Source organism: Lissotriton helveticus, chromosome 9 (genome assembly GCF_964261635.1).
Source record: "Lissotriton helveticus chromosome 9, aLisHel1.1, whole genome shotgun sequence".
In the NCBI taxonomy this organism is placed as follows: Eukaryota; Metazoa; Chordata; class Amphibia; order Caudata; family Salamandridae; genus Lissotriton; species Lissotriton helveticus.
In genome coordinates, this window is record NC_136070.1 from 706,674,143 (window position 1) to 706,689,817 (window position 15,675).

Sequence of the window (15,675 nt, forward strand, 5' to 3'; positions counted from 1 at the left end):
ACCATATCAGGAGATGACAAACTGCAATGCAAAATATGATTTCTAACAAGTAGGGTAACATGGGAACACATTATGAAAATATGCAAATGACTTTACGATTCAATAGTTGCGGCAAAAGCATGGAAAAGTCAACATATGCAAAGGTGTGTCTTTATTAAAGAAAAGACAGGAAAAAATAGAAAGGTGCAAGTTCAAAGAATTTAGAGCAATATTTACCTAGACTGGTGTGGAAACCAAACCCTGGCCACGGGTCAGTTAAGGACAGGAAACCCTCAAGGAAGGATACCCCTCAATGGACAGCAGGTGCAGAATGGACACCCAGGACAGAACAGGAAACCCTCAGGACAGGAATCAGGACAGGACCTCAGGACAGGACAGGAAACCCTCAGGACAGGACCAGCACCCGCAGTTCGGAAGCAACGCCTGCGCTCCACCCTCTCTGCAGCTATCGATCAAGACCCCGATTGGGTCAGCGAACTCCCAGCAAAGTGCTTCGCCAGCACTTTAAGTTTCAGTAGAACCTTAGTCTATGGTCAATTTCGGACAGAGTACTCCGCAGTGCTCTGTATCTTCAGTCACCTATTGAGTGCGTTGGGTCAGTGACAGGTCAGCTAAACCAGACAAGTCGGACAATTTCCCTAGGTGAACCCAGGGTAGATATACAGTTTGGGGACGGTGTATCACCCCCCAATGTTGCAAAGTGTCAGAATCCCTCAATTTGGATTGGTCCTAAGATAGGATTTGGGTAACACACCAATCAGAACAGACTATTTGGAGGCCTTATTTACATCTCTGGGCACCGCCTAGCAAGATTGGGGTTCCCATGAGAAAATCGCGCAGAATACATTGAAAGAATACATTTTAGCAACATAATGGAACAATATCGTGATGCTGCGGGGCGAAGGTACAGCTTCCCAGGGTGGCTTCTGGTATCAACCTTCTTTGGCAGCAATTCAATGCCATGATGGCTCCTGGCGAGTCTGCGCACAAGTACCCTCCAAGATGGTCTCCCCAGCCCAGCACCCCTCCGAGTCGAGGATACATGAAAAGTAAGCGAAAACAAATTAATACATAGAAATAACGATATGAAAACACATCATTGGGTTTGTACTTTCAACTTATCACTAAAATTTATACTTATGCAGTCTAAATGTTAGCTACATATACACAAGCACAAGAGCAATGGCACGAGCAGTACCACGTTATGGCCAAAGCTATGTATTACGCATGCGCAACTATTTCCCTCCAAACCTGCAAACACGTCAGGACACGTGAGTGTGACTGACGCATGCGCAAAAGCTATTTCAAAGCAGCGGCCATTTTTAGGACTCAAATTAGTCGTATTAGAAATACACATAGGCAAGCTTCATTGATTTCGTTTTAAACATGAAATAAACGTTAGTAAGACGTACAAATTATTACCTGGTTATACATGGACGAGGTTCATGACAAAAGCAAGTCGCAAATGCGAAGCTTTGCTTCATCAATTCTATTATTTTAAGGTTCTATTATGGTTCTATTGAGGTTCTATTTTACCCGAATCTACTAAATTATCTAGCTTTTTTAAAAACTTTCTGCCTTAAAAACATGGGAATGTTTCAGGCTTTGAGCATTTTTGAACAGGCATCATCCTTTAGAATTATCGTAAGTTCAAATCCAATCAGTTTCCCTGTGGTGACACTGAACACATTAGCGATCTTATCTTCTACAACATCCTTTTACTTTTAGTCTCCCCCTCGCCCACTACTAATACTGGCTACTCACCATTAGGATTAAAAAACCATGTGACGGTTCCCTCAGTCAAACCATCCTAAAATTAATGGACCTTTATTAGCAATGTAAATTGTTCCTACTGTGTGCCAGTTTTTAAACTTGAAAACAAGTGTTCTGTACCCCCAACATCTCAATATTCTCTCCTGTGTACCCCTCAGGTTGTATATCAGCTGGGCACAATTGGATACCAATTTTTTCAACAAAATATTTCTTCTTTTACAAGTTTTAAAATTCTTAATATTGTCCTTACCATGACTTTCCCAGCATTCCCACACTCATCCCTTTTTTAGGTCTAGACATTTAGTAGGCTGCTTGGGAAAGTGCTGCTTTCCAGGTGACCAGCTTACTATCGCGCGCACAAGCACGCGCACAACGTGCACAGCACATTTTTCGTCGCGCGTGCATACGTGTGCACAACTCGCGTTTTTAAAAAAAATTATTGGCTTACAACCGCGGCGGAAAAGGCCTAATATGGTGGCGGTGTCTCTCAGACACCGCCAGACATATTAGGATGGCTTGGAAAACATGCTTTTCCGCGGCGGATTCTCCGCCGAGGAAAAGCATGCGGATCTTCACCTCGGGGGCCCGTTGCGGGCCCCCTGGGTGAAGGGGCTACGGGGTGCACATGGGGGGGTACCTATGGTACCCCCCTGCATTAGTATGCAGAAATCGGCAGGCACCGGTAGGTGCCTGCCGCTTTCTGCATACAAATGCAACGTATGCATTTCTAACATTGCAGCAGGTGCAGCTTGAAGCCGCCCCCGCCGCAATGTTACACATAGAGGATGTGACCGCCAGGGTGACGGTCACTTCCTAATTGGATAGGAGGGAACTCCGCATGCCCATGCGGAGGTTCCCTCCTCCTCGGTGATCGCGGACGGACTCAAGTCCGTCCGCGATCATAATGGGCCCCCAGGTTAGGTGTATCTGTGCAGCATTAGAAGTTAGCCTGTCTACTGTGTTCTGTAGAATTTCGGCCCCTTATGGGATAGAACAGAGAAAACAATGCAAGATTAAGATAAACGGATTCTACTTGAAGGTATTTTAATTGTAATATAACAGCTTTAGCACACATTCCAGACATTGTGCGTTTCTCACATTGGCTGAAAGGTAATTTAATCTCTGAGTCCTCATGAACCCATTATCTCTCTTGGATTGCAGGGGCACTTGAATTCATAATTACTTGGCTCCCGATAAGCTCTTTTTGCAGGGTACCAAACTTACAATCAATAGAAAGCTTCCAGACTGCTATCAGATATATTCATCTATAGGCTCATTCAGCTTTTATTATCTGAAAAAAAATCTTACAATTTCATTGCAGACGTTTGGTGTAAAATAATTATCAAAGTCTGTAATTACATTATCAAAAGCATTTGCATCACCAGCACCACTTGCTTATTATTGCATTAAGCATTTTAACACTTTGATGCCTAAGGTATGGAAGATGTTTCTGTTATGTGGACATAAAACTTGCTTCTATAGTAACTAAATAATTACAAAACATTCTTTCTGTCCATTTCATACAAGGCTTCACACCAGCCGGCCAAAATGCTTGAGGAAGTCCAGCAGGGAAACGTTGGACCCCCCTAATGAAAAAGATTAATAGAAGAAAAGTGGAATACTTTAGTATCCGCTTAACCAATAAGTGGACTAATTCACTGTTCTTTCTTCAAAACCCATTAAGTTATACGTGAAAAGCAATAACAATCCAGAAACAGAGAACATGCTCCAAGAGAACCCCTTGAAATAAATGTGTTACGTAAAGAGAAATCCCAAAGAACGATATTTGGTAATCCAAGAGTAAGTGCATATCCATTCACAGGATTCTCAAAGACCCAATTATAGTAAGTATATAAGTCCCATGTCTCAAAAACTGTAAATCACCACGCCAAATAACGCACCTGTTACTAAGTATTATAAGTAATACTGAGCTTGCTATGCATCCATAAGAGGCAATAGAAACATATTTTGCCTCATATATCGTCAAAATAGCTACTAAAAATCTATTGCTGAGTCTGGCTGCAAAGTCCATAACATAAAAGATCGATCTCTTAAATGTAATTGATCTAGATGATACAAGAGAAGACTATGTTCCATGAAAATAAATGAAAGTCCTAAATAAGGATACAAACTAACCTTGCTGATAATGTTATCATTCACTTACAAACTCGAGATTTGGTATGCCTAGGGCCAAACACCATTACATGTGAATTTTTTTAATTAGTGTTTAAGACCATGGAGTCCATAAAGAGCCACAAAAGAAGTTAATAAGTGTTGGAGTCCTAATACCGTTCTGGCTATTAAGACGGTAGTGTCTGCATACAACAATCCAGGTACGGATGGTGTTCACAAATGGGCACATCATGATCACCCTGTACTAGAGTGTATTCGAATTGAGTGATATAAAGAGTAAAAAGAATGCAGCCCTGGCGAACACCCCTTTTTAGTCTAAACAAAATTGAGTACTCCCCTCCCTGCCTATATCTCACTAAAGCCATCAAATTCTGGGGAAGAGTTCGCAGAAAATATAACATTTCTGGCTCAACACCTAGGGAGATCATAATATTCCATAGTTTGTCCTTATTGACCCTATCATAAGCTGAACTATGGGCCATGAAGGTAACATGTAAAGATCCCTTCTTCACCATGGTATACTTGTTGATAATCATGTAAAGATTTAGGCACTTCTTGATCGTCCCTAGGCCTGATCTAAAACTATACTGAATATCAGAAAGTACCTGATTCTCCGCCGCCCATGTTGTCAGTTAGTTTAGAACTATTCACCCCAAAATCTTAATCGTTGAGTCTATCAGGGAGATTGGCCTATAACAACAAGGGTCAGCCTTATCACCATTATAGAAGGCAGGCACAATCAATGACAGTGACCAGGAGTTGGGAAGACTACGTGTCACTGCAGATTTAATTATATTTTTAAGTGGAGCCCAGAACAAAACATGTTTCTGAAATAAATCAGCCGGCACCATCTGGTCCTGGAGCTTTATTTTTAGAAGACAGTTTAATCGCCTCTATTACCTCCTCTACCGTAACCTGCAGACATGAGGCTACAGATGTACTAAAGGGGACATGGCTTGAGAATGAACAGCTGGGAAGATCATATATTCCCTCAAAATGACTTAAACCATCGATCCGCAGGGATGTGAGCACACATGATGTTTTCTTGGTTGGACAGAAAAAGAGGACGATGAACAATTTCTCAAAAAAAGGGGCACGTTTTTTGATACACTAACATACTGCAGCGGATCCCAGGCCTCCTGCGGAAGCAACCTTGTTCTATCTTTGACTGCATATCTGAAAGCAGCTCTGCAAGTTAACACCTCATTCGGTACCCTAGGTTATTGTTTTCAAATCACAAATCAGATCTCTCTGAGCTTTGGAGTAAGAATGATCAAACCAACGATAACGGGTAGCTCGGGTGGGCTTAGAAGGTGTACTCAACAAGTTCTTAACATTCTCACAAATTGGCTTGAAATAATGTATGTCTAGCTGGATCCCAGTGCAACTATAGATGTTGATCGAGAGGCTTCAGGTGCAGCTGAGCCCAAGGTAGCACTGGTGTAGTAAGGACAGAAACTCCTCACCTTTAGGGAGTGTTTCATAGTCCCTAGTCTGCTCCCAGAAGACCTGAAAGCTGTGACTGAAGCACCAGTAAAGCAATCGTTTCTATTGCAGGAACACCTTTCCCAGATCTATGTGAAATTGCAATTACTGGAGCTAATACATTTGTGTGTCTAGGTGACGTGGATAGGCTAAATTGTAAGACTGGAAACTGACAGTGGTTTTCCCCAGAGCTAAAAAAAACAGGACCTCTTTGAAGAAGGATTCATAGCTGTATGAAACTATGACGCCTGAAGGTCCAGGGTGGGTAGAAAGTTTCCTGGAGCTACTTGAGGGATGACTGAGGATAATGACACAATTTTGAAACACTAGGGAAAGATGTACTCCTTTCAAGTTCAAAACGGGCCTAATTTCCTCGAAAGGGTTTCTTCTTGGAAACAGAATTGAGTAAATCCCTCCACTTTTTTTCCTTTTAGGTACTTTTGTGATTGCCTTTTTATATTCTTACTAGAAGAGTCCCTTTTTGGATTGATCTTTAGGCTGAGGGGTTTACCAAAATATGTGCATGGAAGGTGTTTGTATTCTAGTTGATGTCCTTCCAAAACTATCTGTATAACCCATTAGCCTTGGATATGAGTCATCCAATAGTCTGCAAGTATTTTGTTTTATTTTTTAACGTGATTTGAGACAGACGTACAAGAGCACAAAGAGTGCAATAGTGTCAAACAACAAAGTTCCACATCGCTTCTCTGCACACGGATCAACAGGAAAATCGAGAGAAATCACCACTGCTAGGGGTTGTGCCTGCAGACCCAATCTACGGTCCAAGGTAATTGCCCCATGTACCCCATATCTTCCCAAATTTACGCTGGCATCCCCTGACAATATAGATTGGCTCTACCTGTTTGGCACACCAGTCCATGCTGGCCCTCCACTCAGGCAATGTTGGGAGTTGTCGGTTGTTCCATTTGTGCACTATGTCTCTCTTGGCTACCACTGTAGCCATGCCCAGGAGTGTACAGTACACTCTTCCCCCTCCCCCTCACACACCTCATCTAGAAGTCCCAATAGGGCAATTTTGGGTGTCAGTTCAATCAACTGGTCAGGTACTCGAGAAACAGATCGGGCAATCAGCTGCCAGTAGTGGGCCGAGTCTGCAAGAATTTTTATAAATATTCATATATATATATTATTCGTTCCTTTCACCATCATACTCATAAGATAGCATTTTAGGTTCCTATGACTTCTTCTTGGAAGAATAACGAACTCCAGACATTTTCATACAAACTACCATGTTTTGTCTTACGCATGACAAGGTAGATCAGAAGACAGTTTTTTATTTTGTCCTTAAATTGTGACCGAATTCTTCTTACATCAAGAGAATGTGATGCTGTTTTTCGTCATATGCCTCGTGCTCTTCCTCTGGAGATAATTTGGATCATTTCGATATTTCCAGGGTATTGTAGCTGTATTAATAAATTGCACGTTCGTTCAGGGCTATTGTTTATAGCGGACTTGCCCATGCTAATAAAGCAATGAAGCCAATTCTTCATGTTAGATAGTATCTTGCATTTCCAAGAGCTAGGCAATTTAGGGAATTTATTTTTTGCACAGGCAAAGAGTAAGGGAGCACAAAGAAAAATAAATAGCCCCCACCTTCAACTATATGGCTGCCACTAAGTTAGAGAACGACTCATGCATATCCTGACCCTAAGGTCCCCAGGAATTGTCTCCCCAAAGAAAGCGTCCTTCCTTTCTTCTTTCCTTCTTTTTTCTCCTTTCCATTGTATCTTTCTTTCCATTTTTGTTTCATTTCTTCTTTTGTGCTCTCACTCCATTTGTCTCTCACTTACATTTCTCTTACGATTTTCCTCATTCCCCTTTTTCTGTCTATGCATATTGGTTCCCTGATTGAATATCGGTGTTAAAAATATAGGTTACAAAAATATTGTGGTAAGAATATCGACTCCAAAAATATCGACTCACTATACTTAAACAGGTAAGTACAATAATATTGATACAAAAATATTGAAGTAAAAAATATAGATGCAAAAAATATCAACTTAAAAAAGATATATAAATGAAATAAAATATATGAAATAATATTATTATTTTTAACAAAATAAATTATATTTAATATATATTTTTACTAAGGTTAACAAATAAACTTAAGTAAATAAAATATAAACACACAAAAAATGTCTATAGATACATATATTTACTTAAACACATTTTGTTAACTATTATCTTTACATAATTTATAAACTTTCTAAATTATATAAAAATTAAACATATGCATATATGAATAATTTTAAATAAAATAAATCATTCTATAATTAATTAAAGCATTAAACTATTTAAAGACCGATTAAAAATACATTTTGCAACACAATAAATACAACAGTAGGGAAAATGTTGGACAGCGGAGGGGTAAAAATTACGATTCCCACGCCAGTGAGGGAAACAGTAGGGAAAGTGTTGGATAGCGGAGGGGTAAAAATTACTATTCCCACTCCAGTGAGTGCAGCAGTAGGAAAAGTGTTGGATAGCGGAGGGGTGAATTACTGTTCCCACTCCAGTGGGTGCAAAAGCAGGGAAAGTGCTGGATAGCGAAGGGGTAAACATTACTATTCCCACTCCAGTGAGTGCAACAGCAGGGAAAGTGTTGGATTGTGGAGGGGTAAAAATAACTATTCCCACTCCAGTGAATGCAGCAGTAGGGAAAGTGTTGGATAGCAGAGGGTTCAAAATTACAATTCCCACTCCAGTGAGTGCAACAGTATGGAAAGTGTTGGATAGCAGAGGGGTAAAAATTACTATCCCTACTCCAGTGAGTGCAACAGTAGGGAAAGTGTTGGATACCGGAAGGGAAACAAATTACTACTCCCACTCCAGTGAATGCAACAGTAGGAAAAGTTCTAGATACCACACCAATAAAAAAATACACATCAACATTTTTATTAAATGTTATTTCCATTATTAACATAATTAATATTGAAATTTAAATATATTATTATCAAAAAGAAAATAAACATTCATTAATTACACATTGTTTAACACTATAATATCCACAACACACATCTAAAATTAGTTACACAATTACAATTAATAATTACTCATTTATTAATTCAAATTAATGAATACAAATCAATTAACAAATGTATTGGTGCAAATTAATTAACAAAAAAGTAATGAATCATAAATAAATAAATAATTACTTCCCACCATTTTCACCTATAACAAAACACACACCTAAAATTAATTAAACTATTTACATAATTAATTAATTAATTTAAAATAATTAACAACTAATTATCAAACAATTATTAATAAATTAATGTACTCATTAATAACTCTAAAACGTCACAATTATACAATTATAAATAAATATAAATTATTAAATACATTTCATATAATTAAATTACTTCCCACCCTATTCCCCTATAAACCCACAACTCGCTGCTGAACTAAAAATGCAAAATGTAATTTAAAAATAATTATTAAATGCTATAAATATTAAACACCAGAAATAATAATTAAAATCTATATAATTAAATTACTTCCCACCCTATCTCCCTATAAACCCGCAACCCGCTACAAAACTAAAAATGGAAAATTCAGGTTAAAAAAAAATTATTAACTACTAAAATGTGTTAATAAAAATACTAACAATTCTCATACCAAATACTAAAATGCATAACATTAATAATGAATCGATATTTTTAACAACTATATTTTTGTTAAGGATATTTAACACTTTGATATTTTTGCAATCGATATTAATTACCTAATAATCGACATTCTTTACCACAATATTTTTTACATCGATATTTCTTACCCACAATATTTTTACCTAGATATTTCTTTAGGTCAATACTTATACATCGATATTCTTGCTCAGTACCTCCATATTGTGTGTGTTTCTACCCCTTGGCCCACACCCACAGCTGTCTCATGGTATATTCTTTCTGTTATTTATTATTTTTTGCTTCTCCTTCTGTCCTGAACCAAGGAGTCAGAGTTAAAATTTCAGAAGAGCCATACACCTGTATTAATCTACCAGCCCATCTCAAATTGGTAAAGCGGGTGCTTGATTACGCCTTGGACTATAGGCTCATTAAACTATAGCAAATGCGGCATTGATGTAACCGAAGAGGCATGTGCCTGTTTCTGAAATTTGTAGGGCAGCAACATGGGCTACTCTAGATGCTTCCAGTGTACTCCTTAAGCGCATCCTCCATAAAGAATGCTTCTCTAGATGAGGTCGGTCTAAGCAACCAGTTTTTCTTGGAATTAATTTACAGTATTTTATCTCCTCCTTCTAGTGCTTTGCAACTAAGACCACAAACAGTTGAAAATATAAAGAGAAAAAAAGACCACGAGTAAACGAACAAGCACTTGCAATGCAATTTATCTCTCATTTGCGAGAGTTTTAGCTATTGGCATTGTAAAAGAAAATGCCTTTTATTTATCTGTTTTGCTAATTAACACATGAATAAAATGCATTCTCATTTACAGTGCCAATTCACTCAAACTTTTGTAAATGTGAGACATATTCAAAGAAGCAGCCGTCATTGTCCCGGCCGCTCGAAAGTGAAAGCACGCATGGCGTGCTGAAAGTTGCAGGAAAGCCTGTAGTGCCTGCAGGAGAAGAAACTCATGAACGAGAATAGTGCATACAGACTAAAAAAGATGTACTGTTAACTGAAGCAACAGAGAGATTACGAATGAAGACAAGGCGGTACTAAGGAGGGACTAACAAGGTTATTAACGATTCAGAAGCCAGCATTTATGAAGGACAATGATACAAGCCAATGACAAATAGGGGACGAGTGGGTGGGGCTTCTATTCCATACTCCAGTACAGCATGCCGCAGAGCAGCCGCATGCGCTGCCCAGGCTCGACCTAAAAATACTTTCTCGGTTACTCAGTTACTTCCTCATCCCTCTCTCTCCTACACAGCACCCACATATCTACTGAACTTAACTGTTCCTATTGAAGAAACATGAATGGAGTACAGGCAATTGGTGCTAAGCAGATGCTAGTTAGGAATAGCCACTTTGCGGTGCAGGAACGTGTTTTGTGGGAGGGCACTTTTACATTTTCAACCCTGCCTAAAACGCTCCCAACTATTTGTGAAGGAAGGAGAAATATGACTAACAGAAGCAGAATTGCAGTAAATCTATGTTTTGTATTTGCTATGCTAAAGTACACCCTGGCTACGTTTTTATCAATGAGAAGACCTAAGTTGCTTATTTTCTTGTCAGGGTAATCAAATGAGTGACGACAGGTTTGGACAGCAGATAACAAATGACTTCACATGCAAAGTTAATAAAGACTGGGTTTGGTGTAGAAATGAATGGGCGTTTGGGGAACTCATAAAGTGACTGTTTGGGGTAGCCACTGATGGATGGTTCGTAAGAAAATGACTGATGGCATATGATTAGTCCTAGGGGAAATATAAGTAATTTCTGCAAAGGCCCAAAAAAGTTTGATAGCTTAATATCACACCTGAAAAAAACAATTTCTGTTTGTGTTCTATTCGTTCACATTGTTCCAATGCTAGGATTTTTACCTCAAACATCTATTTTACGCGATGTGGCACAAAGTCGGAAACTCAGGCATTTCGTGTAACAAGTATACCAAAAGTGAGCCTGTGAGATTACACCAGCGTAAACACAATTTCGCCGGCCCTAATTATGACTGGCCAGTGGTAGTTCAATAGGACCGTGTTGGGAGGAAAACATAGTATTATTTAGGGAGATTCATAATGGTGAAAGACAATTAAGTGATGCTTGCTGGCAAAATATGTAGTGGTGTATGGGCAAATGAGTGTCGATCAGAGGGGTACACGATTGACTCTATGAGCAGGTAAATGACCATTTCAAGTGTAGATTAGTAGCTGCTTTGAGGCTAAATAAGTATATTTTAGAGGCCAGCGATGATCACAATTGAGGAATAGTGAATTATATTTTAGAAGTGAATGCTTTTTTAAGGTAAAACATGGGACTGAAGATTGAAGTTTTCTTAATTAAATTGACTGGAAAAATATCAATTGTAAACAAAATGGTGGGATGACTATAAACATGGGTTAGTGGGCAGTAACACTCTGAAAGGATCGATCTTGTGGTCTGAATCCACTGTTGTTTACTTCACAGGACTTCCAGACATGGCTGGACCTTCGGGAGCTGGAGACGCGGGTCGGCAAACGATACATAACCCACGAAAGCGATGACAACCGCTGGCGCAAGTACGCAGAGGATTATGGACTGGACTACCCCGATAATTTTATCATGGAACCTAGCATGGATGAGCTAGAGGAGGAACAAGCTTGAGAAACATAATCTCTCTTTTAAGAAAGAGGGCTCAGAGAAAGCTCAGCGAAAGCGTAAAACAATGTTTGACATTGCCCTCTCTCCAGCTGCCCAACAGATTGACTGTCGTAAGGACTGAAACCAGAGTGATGGCCAAAGTGAAGTGTTTGGCTTATCTGGGGACCACATACCACTCAAAGTAAATGCTACTCTTTATCTGAGGAACTGATGAAGGTTTTAACAATATTATATTTTATTTCAACTGGTGGCAATTGGGGGCGGAAACAATCCAATGCAAATAAGTTATAGGAAATAAGTACAACAGAAATACAAATCCATCAAATGGTCGGCATTGAGCTTGGTTTGTTTTTATTTACCATCTGAACAGGTGTTTCCTGAGGTTGTATGGAAACTGGGGTCACATGGCCTCTCTGGTGGTGGTAGAAAATCAACGCCTCACAGAAACCAGAATGGCCTTCTCCACTATAGTTTGCTTAATAGGACCAAGAAAATTGTCTTTGTCTTATATTGTGTGTTATGGCATTGTTGAAACAGATGCTTTCACCTAAGCAAACATTGAAACAGGCAGAAGTCTTAGAGATCTTCCATTTAGTGCAACGAGAGAAACAGCTGACTGTGTGATGTGACATTGCATTCATGAAGCATTCTGCACCAAATGTTCAGTTATCTAACAAGAATGTCCCCTTGGCCTGGCAAAAAACTCAGGAGTTTCAAAGGGGGGGGGGGGATGCATTGTAAAACGAATATTATTAAGATACCTAATTTTAAAGGATGGGGGCATTCTTGTCCTCCAGAGAGAAAACTTTCAAATACTTGAAGTAATATGGCGATAGAGAAGCAAATGGTTCATGCCCACCCAACACAGCAACCCCAAAGGTTACTCTGCCCCACAGGCTTTAATTTAGTTGTTACAGCTCTTCCTTGTGTTAAGCAATTCTTTACAGTATTATGATTTACAGAACAGACCTAGCTAGCATTCTGGAGTCAAAGCAAAGCCTAAAATGTCAAGCAACAAAGCTGCACCTCAGGTAACAAAGAACTTACAGCCAAGGCCTAACCCGGGAGATCTATCCATCAGGTTACTCAGGTTTTAGCTTGAGGTTGTAGAGCTATTTCTTATGCTACACACATCTAAACGGTGTTCCATTTTGCATACACGAGTTGGGTCCCCAGTTTCCAAAAGTTAACAGGAGCAGGCATCAAAGAGCCCAAGAGTCCCTCGAGGAACACCAAACATGCAGACTTCAGATTTTACAGCATACGATTTCTCTCAGGTTACTTAGATCATACATGTATTTGCTTTAGACAGCAGAGCTATCTCTCGGGACACAGGTTTGGCAAAAGACAGAAGATCTATCAACCAGGTGGCACTGAATATACATGTTCAGATGTCAGATAAGAGAATTATCCCTTAAGTGACACTGAATATATAACCTCAGGACTTAGACAGAAGAATTGTCGCCAGAGCCAGAGGCCTTAGCTATCTCTCAGGATCCACTCTTCCTGATGCAGGACTGATTAAACATAACATAGATTTAAAAAGTGAGTTGGCCAGGAAAACAGTGAGAGTCAGTTATGCAGCACATCTGGCTCTAATACAGTCAATCGCCTCTAAACCTCTTGTACACTCTTCCACCCATGTATCTCTTATGCTAATCTTTTACCCTTCATTTTCTTCCTCTTTCCTTTCTCCATATCTCTCATGAACTCTGCCTCACTGATCACACCACTGAGGTTAAAAGTGGGGCTTTCTTTGAAACAGGAAACCCTCCCTACGTATACCCCTTATCTAAAGCTTAAATCCTTCTTCTAGATCCCCACATGGACTGGGTGCATTTTTTAACCAGTGGGGTTCAAGGCACCTACTTGCAGTCATACAGGATGAACTGCTTGAAGTGTTTGATGTGGTTCTAAGTTTGGTTGTGTACAAATCTTATTTTTGTATGGGTGTGTTCTCGAAGAGCGGGGGTGGGGGTGAGAAATGTAAGGCAGGTTTTTCAGGATTTTGCAAGTGAAACAACAAATCACCTTTGCCCTAAGGTGAGCGTAGGTTCATTTTCTTTGAATCGCCCCTATTGTATGCTAAGACCCTAGAAAAAAATCAAGTAAACATGTATTAGGCTTTTCCCTTTTCCATTCATTACATTAGTGACTGCTAAGAAGGAATTCATGATGAATAAGCTAAAGCTATTCCACCTAAAACAACTATTAAAATGTAAATTGTTCTCATGTTGTCTGCCTTTTTTTTTTATTTTTATTGAATTACTTTGTTATTCTCAATAAAATACCAATAACTCAAAAATCTGATTTAAGGCAGCTTTTATCCTCAGTAGCGGTCGGTGGTGGTAGTGCTGTCGGGCGGTGACGTGGAGTGGGGGAGGGGAGGGGCAGGGTGGGGGGGTAGTAAACTACAGAATACAGCCAAATACAAGTAAACATATAAATAAATACAATTAATTTTGTTGCGCGCACTGCAGCTCCAAATGCGATGCAGTGCGCGCAATGAAATTCGTTTTATTTATTTATATGTTTACTTACCTGTATTTGGCCGTATTCCTTAGTTTACTACACCCACCCTGCTCCTCCCGTGCCCCACGTCACCGCCGGGCAGTACTCCCACCACCGACCGCTACTGCTTATCCTGCATTCATGAAAGTGAATGCTTCCACTGTATTTAACGCTATACTCCTGTTTATGTATTCAGGTGCCTGCTACAGTAACCACATTGAGCAGCCCCTATCATAGGTTCAAGAGATGGATCTCCAACGGCTTTCTAAACCCATTACTTTGCTCTGACGTAAATCTTGGGTCCAGGAGTTACTCTCACACTTAGGGCCTAATTAGGAGTCTGGCGGTCCTCGGACCACCAGACTTGTGGTGGGGAGGCAGAGACGGTCTTCCGACTGCCACTTTACGCCCTTGCCGGTCGTGCCACCCTGGGACCACCGACTCCTCCAGGGAACCACCATTCCCTGGTGGTGACGCCGCGGTCCCACCAAGCATATTAAGATGTTCCTCACCGCCACTGATTTCATGGTGGTCTTTCCTCCATGAAAAAAATAGCAAAAAGTGGCAGTAGGGAAAATAGGGGGCCCTGTGTGCCCTATAGGGTCCCCTTGTGCCTCACTTCATGTGGCTGCACCCGGGGGGCACAACACGTGCCCTCCTGTGTGCATGCCCCCCAGTTCCAGCACGCCATGGACTTCACATTTCATGCCGTGCTGGAACTTCCTTTGACGTTCCCATTGCTGTGCCTATTTTTTAGGCACTGCCACAGGAATGGCAAAGGAAATGCCCGACAATTACTAAAAAAGTAAATATACGGCGGGCGGTTCTCATGTGGGTTTTGTGGTGTGGCCGCTGGACAGTCCGCCACTGCAACATCAAACTCATAATTGTGCCCTTAATTTAATGTTAGAGAAGTCCACTTAAGGCTTTAGACAATCTCTGCTAAAAGTAGTTTCATTACTGAAGGAAGGATCGTCTAGCAGATATCTCACAGAACACTAACACCTATTACTAACTGTCAAAGAAGCTGTTTTATTTTGATGAATGCTTTTAACTGTAGACTCCTAACCCTGTGAATTCCCCCAAGTGCCTGACTGGATCCGGATGTTTTTCATAGCATTGTTCTAATGTGCAGGTACGTGTCGGTGTGCGGCTTCGCATTTTCTTCCTTCCATCCTGGAAATTACATTAGGGTCACATATATGCACCACCTCTGTGCTCTAACACCAGTTAATTTCTTTCAGTGCCTTCATACACAGATCCCGAACTAGTACCTTAACTTGTTTTCTATCTTTGAATAATTTTTTAACAAAATGTTTTCCTCTATAGTGCTCAAGGGAACATGTTCCCATCGTAAACTACCGGATTTAAGCCTTGTATGGAGTGTCACAAGCAGATGTCTGCGACAGACACCCACCAGGTATGTCTCTGGTGCCTAGGGTACTTGCACAACTCAAAGTCTTGCGGGCACTGTGCCCAGATG

At 40.2% G+C, this 15,675-nt stretch overlaps 1 protein-coding gene across 1 annotated transcript in view; it reads left to right on the forward strand.

The window, feature by feature from the left end:
• LOC144781812 (serine/threonine-protein kinase D3-like) overlaps positions 1-13,909 on the forward strand; it is a 690,012-nt gene extending 676,103 nt beyond the window's left edge. The window contains exon 18 of the mRNA XM_078660826.1: positions 11,508-13,909. Within this exon, the coding sequence (XP_078516952.1) occupies positions 11,508-11,684 (177 nt within the window). The 3' untranslated portion in view covers positions 11,685-13,909. The remainder of the gene's footprint in view (positions 1-11,507) is intronic.
• Positions 13,910-15,675: the final 1,766 nt, after the last annotated feature.